Source organism: Myxocyprinus asiaticus, chromosome 34 (genome assembly GCF_019703515.2).
Source record: "Myxocyprinus asiaticus isolate MX2 ecotype Aquarium Trade chromosome 34, UBuf_Myxa_2, whole genome shotgun sequence".
NCBI lineage: Eukaryota > Metazoa > Chordata > Actinopteri > Cypriniformes > Catostomidae > Myxocyprinus > Myxocyprinus asiaticus.
Window position 1 is genome coordinate 37,147,142 of NC_059377.1, and position 13,438 is coordinate 37,160,579.

General features: G+C 43.7%; 1 protein-coding gene across 1 annotated transcript in view; it reads left to right on the forward strand.

Moving 5' to 3' along the window:
• The window catches only part of LOC127425046 (nectin-2-like), a 193,885-nt gene extending 180,846 nt beyond the window's left edge, over nt 1–13,039 (forward strand). The window contains exon 10 of the mRNA XM_051670667.1: nt 8,938–13,039. Within this exon, the coding sequence (XP_051526627.1) occupies nt 8,938–9,153 (216 nt within the window). The 3' untranslated portion in view covers nt 9,154–13,039. The remainder of the gene's footprint in view (nt 1–8,937) is intronic.
• Nucleotides 13,040–13,438: the final 399 nt, after the last annotated feature.

A 13,438-nucleotide genomic window follows, 5' to 3' on the forward strand; every position in this document is an offset into this window, starting at 1 on the left:
TCCCTGACCTTGCACAGGGTCTGTGCAAGCAGGCTCACTGGGGGGAACGCATAATTGCGAATGCCAGGGGGCCAGCTGTGTGCCAGCACGTTTATGCCGAGGGAGGCCTCGGTCAGGGCGTACCAGAGCGGGCAGTGAGGAGGATTCTTGGGAGGTGAACAGGTGCACCTGTGCCTGTTGAATCGACTCCAAATCAGCTGGACCACCTGAAGGTGGAGTCTCCACTCTCCCCTGAGGGTAACCTGTTGTGACGGCGCGTCCGCCGTAGTGTTGAGGTTGCCCGGGATGTGAGTGGCTTGCAGCAACATGAGGTGCTGCTAACTCCAGAGGAGGAGAACATGAGTTGTGACATACAACGAGAGCGCAAACCACCTTGGCAGTTGACATATGCTACCATTGTCATGTTGTCTGTCTGAACTAACATGTGCTTGCCCTGGATCAATGGCCGAAACCTCCGCAGGGCGAGCAAAATTGCCAACAACTCGAGGCAGTTGATGTGCCAACGCAGCCGCGGACCCGTCCAGAGGCCGGTGGCTGCGTGCCCATTACAAACGGCACCCCAGCCCATTTTGGAGGCGTCTGTCGTGACCACGACACGCCTGGGGACCAGTTCTAGAGGAACACCTGCTCGTAGAAACGAGAGGTTGGTCCAAGGGCTGAAAAGACGGTGACAGACCACGCGGTGTCCCGTGGCGCCATGCCGGTCTTGGGACTCGAGTCTGGAGCCAGTGCTGAAGCGGCCTCGTATGCATCAACCCGAGCGGGGTGGCCACCGCCGAGGATGCCATATGCCCCAGGAGCCTCTGAAAAAGTTTCAGTGGAACCGCTGTTTTCTGTTTGAACGCCTTCAAACAGGCCAGCACCGACTGGGCGCGATCGTTCGTAAGGCGCGCCGTCAAGGAGACTGAGTCCAACTCCAAACCGAGAAAAGAGATGCTCTGAACCGGGAGGAGCTTGCTCATTTCCCTGTTGACCCGAAGCCCTAGTCGGCTGAGGTGTGAAAGCACCAGGTCCCTGTGTGCGCACAACACGTCTCGAGAGTGAGCTAAGATTAGCCAGTCGTCGAGATAGTTGAGAATGCGAATGCCCACCTCCCTTAACGGGGCAAGGGCAGCCTCTGCGATCTTCGTAAAGACACGAGGAGACAGGGACAGGCTGAAAGGGAGGACTTTGTACTGATACGCCTGACCCTTGAATGCGAACCGCAGGAAGGGTCTGTGTCGAGGAAGTATCGAGACGTGAAAGTACGCATCCTTCAGGTCTACCGCCGCTCGCTAGAATGCGTCTTTGCGTCAGCATCTTGAACGGGAGTCTGTGTAAAGCCCGGTTCAGTACTCGCAGGTCCAAGATTGGCTGCAACCCACCGCCTTTTTTCGGTACAATGAAGTAGGGGCTGTAAAACCCTTTCTTCATCTCGGCTTGAGGGACAGGTTCTATCGCGTCCTTCCGTAGGAGGGTAGCGATCTCCGCGCAAGGTAGCAGCGTTTTCGTCTTTCACCAAGGTGAAGTGGACAGCGCTGAACCTGGGTGGGTGCCCGGTGAAGTGAATCGCGCAGCCAAGTTGGACGGTCCGGACCAGCCATCGTGACGGATTGGAAGGCGCAAGCCATGCATCCAAGTTCCGCGCAAGGGGGACCAAAGGGACAACGTCATCGGATGTACCGGCAGGTGGGGTCTCGTGGCGGAGCTCAAGGTGCCACACCACGTCGTGGCTGTGCTGAGTCCGAGGACATCGAAGCACTTACCTGGCTCCTTGTGACCACCCCCGGAACAGCCTGGGACGGGGGAGGAAGAGGCCTATCCTCGTGACCCGTGGAGACTGTCACATCGGGGGCGGATTTGTGCCACAGCTGGGCGCTCAGGGCGGGAGACCGCCGCTGGAGCGCCAACCTGCCAAATGGAGTGGTGGACGGTGGTCATGATGCCAGCCGTACACACCGGATACGTGACCCAGGGAACAAGGAAACCACTCTTGCTGAGCTCTTGAGTACTGCAGCCACTTGGGCATGCAGCGCAATTAAATGAAAAAGGTAACAAAAAGATGAAGATCTGCTTACCAGCTCCAGAGCAGCGGGTTTCGTTGTCCCTGGGTCGCCCGTCTCAAGCCTTTCACGGGTTCTGGGCGGCCGCGAGACGGGTGGCGTCTGCTTCCTGCGGTGGGCTCCACGCTGGGGCCGGGCCGAAGGGGCGGGCTGCGGCGAAGCCGGTGCAGTCACCACAGGGGGACGCCCTTGGCGATGAGTAGATGGGGTGCGGCATCTTGAGCCGCGCCGGGGCAGGATATGCCGGCTAGCATCCATCTACTGCTCTACCATCGAGAACTGCTGGGCAAAGTCCTCGACGGTGTCGCCGAATAGGCCCGCCTGGGAAATGGGGGCAGCAAGGAATCGTGTCTTGTCGGCCTCACCCATCTTGACCAGGTTAAGCCAAAGGTGGCGCTCCTGGACCACTAGTGTGGCCATCGCCCGCCCAAGAGACCGCGCCGTGACCTCCGTCGCTCGGAGGGCGAGGTCGGTCGCCGAGCGCAGTTCCTGCATCAATCCCGGGGCGGAACTACCCTCGTGCAGTTCCTTTAGCACCTTGGCGGACTTGCAGGAGAGCCATGGCGTGCAGGGCGGAGGCGGCTTGTCCGGCGGCACCGTAGGCCTTGGCCGTCAGAGACGACGTAAACCTACAGGCCTTGGACGGGGGCTTTGGGCACCCGCGCCAGGTGGCGGTGCTCTGCGGGCATAGGTGCACCGCGAGTGCCTTTATCCACCGGGGGATTGCGGAATAACCCTTGGCCACCCCACCATCAAGGGTAGTGAGAGCGGGGAAGCTGAAAAGATCGGGACCGGGCAGTAAAAAGTGCGTCCTGCGACCTTATCAGCTCTTCATGCACTTCCGGGAAGAAAGGAACGGGGGCGGGGCGTGGCTTTGAGCGGCGCCGCGAGCCCAGGAACCAATCACTGAGCCGCGAGGGTTCAGGGAAGAACGGTGAAATCCACTCTAACCGACGCTCGCGGCTGCCCAGGAAAGCATGTCATCATCTCCGCGTCAGCCTATGACTGGGCGATCGACCCCGAAGGGAGGAGCCCAGCTGAGGCTTCTGACTGGACGAGCCCGCTCTCCGATGCTGCGCTCGAGAGCTCATCACTTTTGCGGGCTCCGAATGAGAGGTCGAACTCGCCGTGAGACGAGCCGGCGGACTCACCCGGAAGCCCGATCGGGGCAGATGAGCGTGCTGGGGAATGGAAGGTCCGCGGGGGGATACCCGGCGGAGGCGGTCCCATTGGGATCCCCAAATCGCCCCCAGTGCTAGCCGCGCTGGCCTCAAACCCGAAGGCGAGCCGTGACCGCAACGTTGCCATGGACATATTCTCGCAATGAGAACATGACCATCCACGAACGCGGTCTCCGCGTGAGCAGTGCCCAGACACGAAAGACAGTGATCGTGACCGTTAGAAGGCGAGAGATAACGAGCACAACCAGGAATAACACACAATCGGAAAAGCATCTTTAAAAAGACGCGTCTTTAAAAAGACGTTCCGTATGTGCCGCTCTTTTAGAGAAATATATACTCTTTTAGAGGGGAAAAATGCTCTTTCAGAAAATATACTCTCTAGTTTTTCTGCCGAAGCGCCCAGGGGCATTCTCTGCAGTGCACCAGTGCAGAGGAGGGAGAAGCCGCTGAAATGCGCCGTCAGATCTAGCAGAGGTGAATGAACAGTAGTATTCAACTCAGTGAGCATGACCGTTCGGCTCCGAAGAGAAAATCTGAATGAGTGGTTGCATACCAGCTCATTTTATACCGGTATGTTCGGGGGAGTGGCATGCAAATACCACTCGCCAATTTTCATTGGCCTTTTATCAAAGACCAGAGGTGTCTCGGGCTCCCAAGAGTGACCCCTAGTGTCACTACATCGACACCAACGTCGAGTGAGTGACAGATAGGGAACTGCTGACCGCTGGTCTCCCTACTATCTCAAACAACTTACAGTAAATGTGTGTATATATTTGAAAATGTTGCTAAATATCAAACATTGTATTTAATACTTAAAGGTAATTTAAGTGCACTCAGTTATTTTTTCCTCATTAAAAAAGTTTAACTCCTAAAGACTTGAATTGTAATTTTGCGATATATGTAGGAAATCATAAGCATTCACATTAAAATGAAGACTCCAGTCATATCAGTAAACTTATAAAATCTGTTTTATTCTACATGGAGAGGGTTCACACATGGGGGCCGCCATGTTAGAATCACATGACCAGCCGAATACTACTCGCTTAATCTCAGTAACCGTCCTGTTATTGGACACTTTCACTCATTGATTAAATTAATAATGGCTGACTGTGAAAACTAAATTTCTACAATGGCATCTGAAACTGAAAACTATTGATGTTTCAGTGTGAGTCCAAGATGACACAAAGTCAAAAGTTACTGAGAGCACCTTTTATCAACGACTTAAAGTCAGTAGTTTTATATTTAACTTAAGTACACAGTCTTGTACTTTTGCCTTAAGCAATTTTCAAATACTTTTTCTTAAAATCAAATGTTGTAATATTGTGACTCATCTAAAAGCTGTTTAGATTGGTTCAAGGCTTAGAAGTCTTTTTGAAGATTTTTTTGAAATACCTATGGTGAAACTGAATGGGAAAAATAAAGTTGGTTTTCACTGCTGCCTAATGGTGCTGTACCCAGCTAGAAGAATAACTTTTATTAGAGCTGTGAAATTGAATTTGCCCTTCAAAAAAAAAGTATCCTTTCTTTTTCCATACGTTTCAAAAGGCTAAATGTTAGGGGTGCAACTGGCATCACCTCATAACGGTGGAACAAAAAGAACATTCATCTCGCATAATTAGAAACCAGCTCTTGTTTCATCACTTAGACACACACACACACACACACACACAATAGATAACGATCACGCTATATTAGCACCTTTAAATTAAATTTTTGCTCACTCTGAGTCAGGAGGTGAAGTATTCTATCAAACTGTTTTATCTACTGACTCTTCATTCAGTATCAATGAACTCTAAGAAATAAGAATGTGCACTTATTATGTAGTGAGCGCTTCTGTTCTGAAGCTATTATACTGATGCTTAATGACCGATTGAGGAACTATTAAATGGGCATTAGTACCACCTCAGTGATTGTAATGAACTGTGAATGTGAGTACGTGCAGCATGTGTTATGCCATATCTACACCAGATGTGTGTGCTGCTGTCTACAATGGAAGTGCCTGTTGCGGCTTCAGTTGAAGGACGTCCCATTTCTTTTTCTTTTTTTGAACCTGTTGTATTGCTACTCATGTTGCTTTATTTTGCCAGCCGTCTAAAATAAAATTATTTTATGTACAAATATTATTTGTGATTTTCTTTTTTCCATTTTCCATTTGTTCTTTACATACAGTGGTGTGAAAAAGTGTTTGCCCCCTTCCTGATTTCTTATTTTGTTGCATGTTTGTCACACTTAAATGTTTCAGATCATCAAACAAGTTTAAATATTAGTCAAAGATAACACAAGTAAACACAAAATGCAGTTTTTAAATGAAGGTTGTTATTATTAAGGGAAAACAAAATCCAAACCTACATGGCCCTGTGTGAAAAAGTGTTTGCCCCACCTGTTAAAACATAACTTAACTGTGGTTTATCACACCTGAGTTCAATTTCTCTAGCCACACCCAGGCCTGATTACTGCCACACCTGTTCTCAATCAAGAAATCACTTAAATAGGACCTGCCTGACAAAGTGAAGTAGACCAAAAGATCTTCAAAAGCTAGACATCATGCCGAGATCCAAAGAAATTTAGGAACAAATGAGAAAGAAAGTAATTGAGATCTATCAGTCTGGAAAAGGCTTTAAAGCCATTTCTAAAGCTTTGGGACTCCAGAGAACCACAGTGAGAGCCATTATCCACAAATGGCGAAAACATGGAACAGTGGTGAACCTTCCCAGGAGTGGCCGGCCGACCAAAATTACCCCAAGAGTGCAGCGACAACTCATCCAAGATGTCAAAAAAGACCCCATAACAACATCCAAAGAACTGCAGGCCTCACTTGCCTCAGTTAAGGTCAGTGTTCATGACTCCGCCATAAGAAAGAGACTGGGCAAAAATGGCCTGCATGGCAAAGTTCCAAGACAAAAACCACTGCTGAGCAAAAAGAACATTAAGGCTCGTCTCATTTTTGCCAGAAAACATCTTGATGATCCCCAAGACTTTTGGGAAAATACTCTGTGGACCGACGAGACAAAAATTGAACTTTTTGGAAGGTGTGTGTCCCATTACATCTGGCGTAAAAGTAACACCACATTTCAGAAAAAGAACATCATACCAACAGTAAAATATGGTGGTGGTAGTGTGATGGTCTGGGGCTGTTTTGCTGCTTCAGGACCTGGAAGACTTGCTGTGATAAATGGAACCATGAATTCTGCTGTCTACCAAAAAATCCTGAAGGAGAATGTCCGGCCATCTGTTCGTGACCTCAAGCTGAAGCGAACTTGGGTTCTGCAGCAGGACAATGATCCAAAACACACCAGCAAGTCCACCTCTGAATGGCTGAAGAAAAACAAAATGAAGACTTTGGAGTGGCCTAGTCAAAGTCCTGACCTGAATCCTATTGAGATGCTGTGGCATGACCTTAAAAAGGCTGTTCATGCTCAAAAACCCTCCAATGTGACTGAATTACAACAATTCTGCAAAGATGAGTGGGCCAAAATTACTCCACAGCGCTGTAAAAGACTCATTGCAAGTTATCGCAAACGCTTGATTGCAGTTGTTGCTGCTAAGGGTGGCCCAACCAGTTATTAGGTTTAGGGGGCAATCACTTTTTCACACAGGGCCATGTAGTTTTGGATTTTGTTTTCCCTTAATAATAATAACCTTCATTTAAAAACTGCATATTGTGTTTACTTGTGTTATCTTTGACTAATATTTAAACTTGTTTGATGATCTGAAACATTTAAGTGTGACAAACATGCAAAAAAAATAAGAAATCAGGAAGGGGGCAAACACTTTTTCACACCACTGTATCTGACAGTTAAATCGAAGCTAGCTCATGTTGTTTCTAATCTATGGCTTGTTATTTAAAGCTGAAGTGTATTTTTTATGTTAAATACTCATCCTACCTAAATATGCTGAGGCAACTTTACAAAACTTTACAAAACTACTCCGAAAACAATAATTGTAAACCATTTTTCAGTTAATTACTCCAAAACGTTGCTCAGTTTGTTTGACCATTTCAACCAGCCCGACACAGCAACGTTGGCTCAAACAATGCAGTATGTTAAGGCAATGGCTACTTGTTTGTCCGACCAATGGAAGATGGGAGGGTGTCTTTACAAAACTATTCCGAAAACAATAATTATTTTTGCAATTCTGCCTGGTGACGCTAGTTGCTCTGAAATTGCACACTTCAGCTTTAAATAATATTATCTGTTGAATAAAAGTAGGAAAATGTATTTACATTTTATAACTTGAGTCTCTGGAATATTCTATTTTGATTGGTCACTCGCACCATTCAGCAGTCTGATATTTTGGAATAATGACGCATATTCGGGGATAAAGTGATATTTTACCGGTCATCCGGGTATTGCGAGTCATCTTGAACTTCTCGTAGCACTCTGCAATCTTTGCAAGCAAATAAAATAATTTAAACTCAAATCAGTATTTAATGCCTATTTACATCAATCAGCCACAACATTAAAATCACCTGCCTAATATTGTGTAGATCCCCCTCGTGCCACTAAATCAGCGCTAACCCGCATCTTAGAACAGCATTCTGAGATGATATTCTTCTCACCACAATTGTACAGTGTGGTTATCTGAGTTACCATAGACTTTGTCAGTTCGAACCAGTCTGGCCATTCTCTGTTGACCTCTCTCATCAACAAGGCATTTCAGTCCACCGAACTGCCACTCACTGGATGTTTTTTGTTTTTGGCATCATTCTGAGTAAATTCTAGAGACTATTGTGTGTGAAAATCCCAGGAGATTAGCAGTTACAGAAATACTCAAACCAACCCATCTGGCACCAACAATCATGCCACAGTCCAAATCACTGAGATCACATTTTCCCCATTTTGGTGGTTGATGTGAACATTAACTGAAGCTCCTGACCCGTATCTGCATGATTTTATGCACTGCACTGCTGCCATACTACTGGCTGATTAGATAATCGCATGGATGACTGTTGGTGCCAGAAGGGCTGGTTTGAGTATTTCTGTAACTGCTAATCTCATGGGATTTTCACACACAACAGTCTCTAGAATTTACTCCGAATGGTGCCAAAAACAAAAAACATCCAGTGCGTGACAGTTCTGCGGACAGAAATGCCTTGTTTATGAGTGAGGTCAACAGAGAATGGCCAGACTGGTTCGAACTGACAAAGTCTACGGTAACTCAGATAACCACTCTGTACAATTGTGGTGAGAAGAATAGCATCTTAGAATGCTATTCTGAGATGCGGGTTAGCGCTGTTTTGGCAGCACAAAGGGGACCTACACAATATTAATTGTAATAAGCAAGATAATGGTCATTTTCGCAATAAAAACACCTGACAGAACTCAAAGGTTGAATTCAGCAGTTTCTGGAGACTTTGGGGTCTCTTTGTGATCTCACATTATAATGTAATTTCAACTGAAATCAATATTTTATGTCCATTTAATTATAAATTTGGTACGAAGCCATGTTATAAGCAGGATAATCTTCAATCAGACGATCATTATCACAAAATAAACTTTCAGGGTGATACACGGCCTTGTCTGGGTTAATTTTTCGATAATGACCGGTTGACTTTAGATAATCCTTTACTTCAAGCTTATACATGAACAGACTTATCTGTGTTAGTTAACATTCTGAAATGACATGGAGCTTCAACACTCCCAGTATAGATATAGGTGTTAAATTGTTTACAAAATGACAACTCCAACCAATGCTTTCGTTTGTTTCTGTTTCAGGATCTAGATGATGACAACAATGGCCCTCCCGCTAATGGCGGCACGCCCATTGTCTGGGACAGCTCAGTACACCCTCCTGAAAATGACATGGCGACTGACGAGACGCTTCCACCATATGAACCTGCCGAACAAAATGATATCGAAGCTAGCCACGGACCATCTGGCGCTAACATGGCTCGTGGGGAAAGTTTTATGTCTCCGCCTATGTTGGTCTAAAGATGTAGGCCGTGCCTGCGATTTGCACTGCCACCGCCCTGCCCAGCCATGATCGCCTATAACAGCACAGCAGCCTGGCACATGGCTCGGGCAAACAAACACACACACTTAGAAAATCACCCCTGCCTAGTGAAATTTCTCATTAGACATGGCTAATTTACAGATTCTCATGGTTTTGTGAATGATCCATCAAAGATATTCCATTTGGAGAAGCAGACTTTCATAGCTCGTATATCTCTTTCAGATTTTGGATAATTGATAATGTACCACTACAAATTTGTATTACTTCGGACAGGCTACTAGCTATTAGCTATAAAACAAAACCATGATATTTGGTATTGGCAATTGGTAACAATTCACTTTTGAGGTATTATGTTATATTTTAATCCTGGTTAAACCGAAAATCATATAGAACGAACAGTTTTAATCAACATACGAACATTTAATTTTGGTGTCTCCAGAAAGGTCTAAATATATTTGCTTTCAGTATTTTAAAATGCAATGCATATACTCTAAAATGTTGCTTATGGTTTCTGATCTGTAAAATTTTATTTCGCAATCTTGGTGTACTGCTCTTTTTATCTTCAAAAGCTTTCGTCGGTTGTGTGCGTTAATGTTAACTGTGATGAAGGGGAACTGTCTTGTGGTATATGCAATGTTTTTTACGTACAGCAAAATGTATTTTTATATTTGATGTCATTTTGATTATGCATTATTTTCTTAATTTTGTTTCTTTGTTTCTGAAAAGTACCAAATTAGTTCTGTAAATAATATAACAAAATAATATATATCGCCAGTTTAACGTGCATTCAGAAGAAAAGAAAATGCACAACAATTCAAAAAATACCAGTGGGGGTGCAAAATAAAAATGTTCATTTTCGGAAAATTTATTTTAACGGGTATTACTAAAGTCATATGCTGATGTTTTACTTATTGGAATGTGTGGATTTCGTTACTGTATAATCTGCATGGCATGGTTGGTCGCTTTCCTAAAAACAGTGGGCACCTGTTGCAACCTTTCCTTGCTCACTAATTTTCTGGCCAAAATAAAAAGCACAATACACTGGTAAAGAGCTGCTGAGGGTCATCGGGGTTTGGCTAGAGTTTTGTTAGCTTGATTTAGGATCATTGTCTCCATTTTGCAGCCTAACATTAGCATTAATATTCAAAAGCAGTCTTTGTTAAAGGAAGTAAAGATCAAGTCTGCACCTCCTTCTTAAGGAATCAATTAGGGATAATACTAGTTTTTAAGTGATCCTTGTTCTCTTTCCTTGTAATTTTCAGTTGTTCCTGGATGGCATGGCAACTAATTCCATCACTGTTCATGTCTTTCACTCTTGAATGTACTGTTTGCACATCCACTTCAAGTAGTCAATAGATCACTGTGTCATAGTATTTGAAAACCTCATACTCGTACTCATGCCAAAGAGCTCACAGTTGCTTCTATCAAAACAATGTTGAACACAATGAACTGAAGGTACTGGCTACTAGAAGGCTAAAGACTTCTAACAGGTTATAGAGAGTTTTAAAGGAATAGTTCTGCTTTTCTGCTTTTTTCCATACAATTAAAGTGATTTAGGACTGGGGCTGCCAGTGACATTTGGTCACGAGACACACAAGAACCAGTAACAACTGAAGTCAGACCTGACACAATGCGTCTAATGGTGCCATATTTTAATTTGAGTGTTTAAGCAGTCGCACACCGGACAAGAAGTGCCGCAACGCTATGGCTAGGACACGGCACAGGTATCAAACACGGGGCACGTCGATGCAGTTCAGGTGGCACACAAAAGTTACCATGGTTTTTCCCTTCTTAAATAATGAACAAGGCTGGAGTAAATAATGCATGTCCTTTGATAATGATTTGGATTAATGAATTTAATGGAAAATATGCGAGTTGCACTCTGTGAACAATTTGAGCAGCCTCCGAAGTCATAGCTGGGTGCCCCTGACAGACACAGAGTGATGTGGTGTGCGTACATTCATAGAAAACAATTGTTTCGAATTTTAGAATGTGCAATGTTGTCCTCCAGACGCGTCTGGTGTGCAACCCCCATTACAGTGCTAGGTAAGATTTTCAGTGAACAACAACTTACTCTAAATGTGGGTCTGTTCATCACAATGCTATCGTAAGGCTTTAGAAAACTTGGAATATAATGCATGGGTTTTATGAGCTTTTATGGTTCATTTTGGAGCTTGATAGTCCCAGTCCCCAGTCACTTTAATTTTATGGATAAGAACAGCCAGGATGTTCTTCAAAAATTCACCTTCTGTGTTCCACGGAAGAAAGTCATGCAGGGTAAAGCTAATGACACCAATTTTGAAAAGTCCTTCATAGCACTCGTAGCACGCATGTGCCAACCACCTGTGTATGCGGGCACAGTCAAACGAAGGACTAGTGTTCGACTGAACGCAGACGCTAAGCATTCACGTCAAAACCGAAGTATACTTTGGGCTTTAGAACAACATGATTGTGAGTAAATAATAACAGAATTTTCATTTTGCCTGAACTATTCCTTTAATAGTGACCTTTAGCGGAAATTTGCACATTCCCAAAGCACATGAAATGCTTGTTTTCTTGGTGAACAGATAAACAGGTAGACAGATTTATGGATGGACAGTCAGTTCCCCTAGATGTATTAACAGCTCCTCCTCATTCATGATTATCCATCGATCACATTCACTGCCTGATCTTCTGGCCTGTTGGACATCAAGGACGATTACTGTTTCTTGCGAAACGTTTTTTCTTATTATGACATGACAATCTTCTCACCTGTCATTTTGTCTTAGCTGGGTTGTGGTCTTGTCTGTGCTTCTGATAAAGGGAATGTATGTCTGCATGCTGCATGGTATTTGAGGTTAGCATATGTCATTCTCATGTGCAATTCGGCTGTCTTCATGCAACCGTCATTTGCTAAAATGATGCAGTATTAGACAATCACTGTTTATTATATAAGTTTGCATAAGGGTTTCTTTGTTTTAAACTGTGATTCCATTTTAGTCTATTTTTTTACTTCGCTTTTGAAACTTTATTTATTTATTGCTTTTATATTTTATATTGTTTTAAAATGTTTCTGTCTTACATATATCACATTATGCATTATGTAAACCTCATTAGTTCAATAGATAGTTTACCCAAAAATAAACATTCTGCCATCATTTATTCACACTCATGTTGTTTCTAACCCTTGCATGGAACAGAATAGATGTTATGCATGGCTCTTTCATCCATACAATAAACGTGAATGGTGACTGAGGCTGTCAGATCCTTACACATCACTTAGTGTGTTCATACAGATTTTGAACTACATGAGGGTAAATCATTGCAAAATGTACATTTTTGGGTACACTATCCCTTTGGGTAAAATGCCATTTTGGATTAAAAAATGACAATCAATAAAATCTACAAAGGTAGTTTGGAATGCTTACAAAATAGTGGCCCCTTCAAATGAGTGTCTTTGGTTACAGAACAACCTTGGTCATTTATCAAATCTACTCCAGCAAAACAAACAAAGCTACTTTATTCACCAAATGTTCATACTTCATCATCAGAAGGCCATTTCAAAATCATACAGGTAGTCATCTGCCATATGTTTGGTTTTGTGCTGCCCTGTCATCGTCTAGCCAGATGTGCCTTTGTTACTTTGTTTTGAGCCATTTTACTGATTTGTTTTGCTTGAGAAAAAAAAAAAGAACCATTGACTGTATAGACCACCCAATGGGGAGAATTGTCACTTTCTTTTTATTTCTAATATTATGGTTTTGATTTTGCATCATGTTTTTCTTTTTCTTTTCTCTCTCTACTGGGAGTATTTTATATGCATAAATAACTTGTTGTATGTTTTATGGGTTATTGTGATGTCTAATAAACTATAAGCCAAAGTTCCCATTGAATGGTGTCTTTGTTGTACAATACCTGTGTAATTTAGTAATGGTGTTTCTGTATCATCTAGTACCCTTGTCTTCCCTTGAATTTTGTTTTTCTCATATCCCAATGTAATATACTGCATTTTTGTAGAATATTACTGAATGCCAAAAAAAAAAAAAAAGTGCTTGACATTCACTTATTGATTTCCCATCTTAGAGACCTACATAACATCAGGTTTAACTCCTGAACTTTTAAAATGTCAGACTCTGAAGTCAAACATCAGTCTGCTGTCTAAATAGCCTGACTTCAAGGCCATGACTTCATGTAAAGAAAAATGAACTGTAGATGCCTTTCGTGAGCCTTGAATTAATGTTAACAAATAGCAATTTAGGCATTCTTTTAATCAGAGCTGTCTAG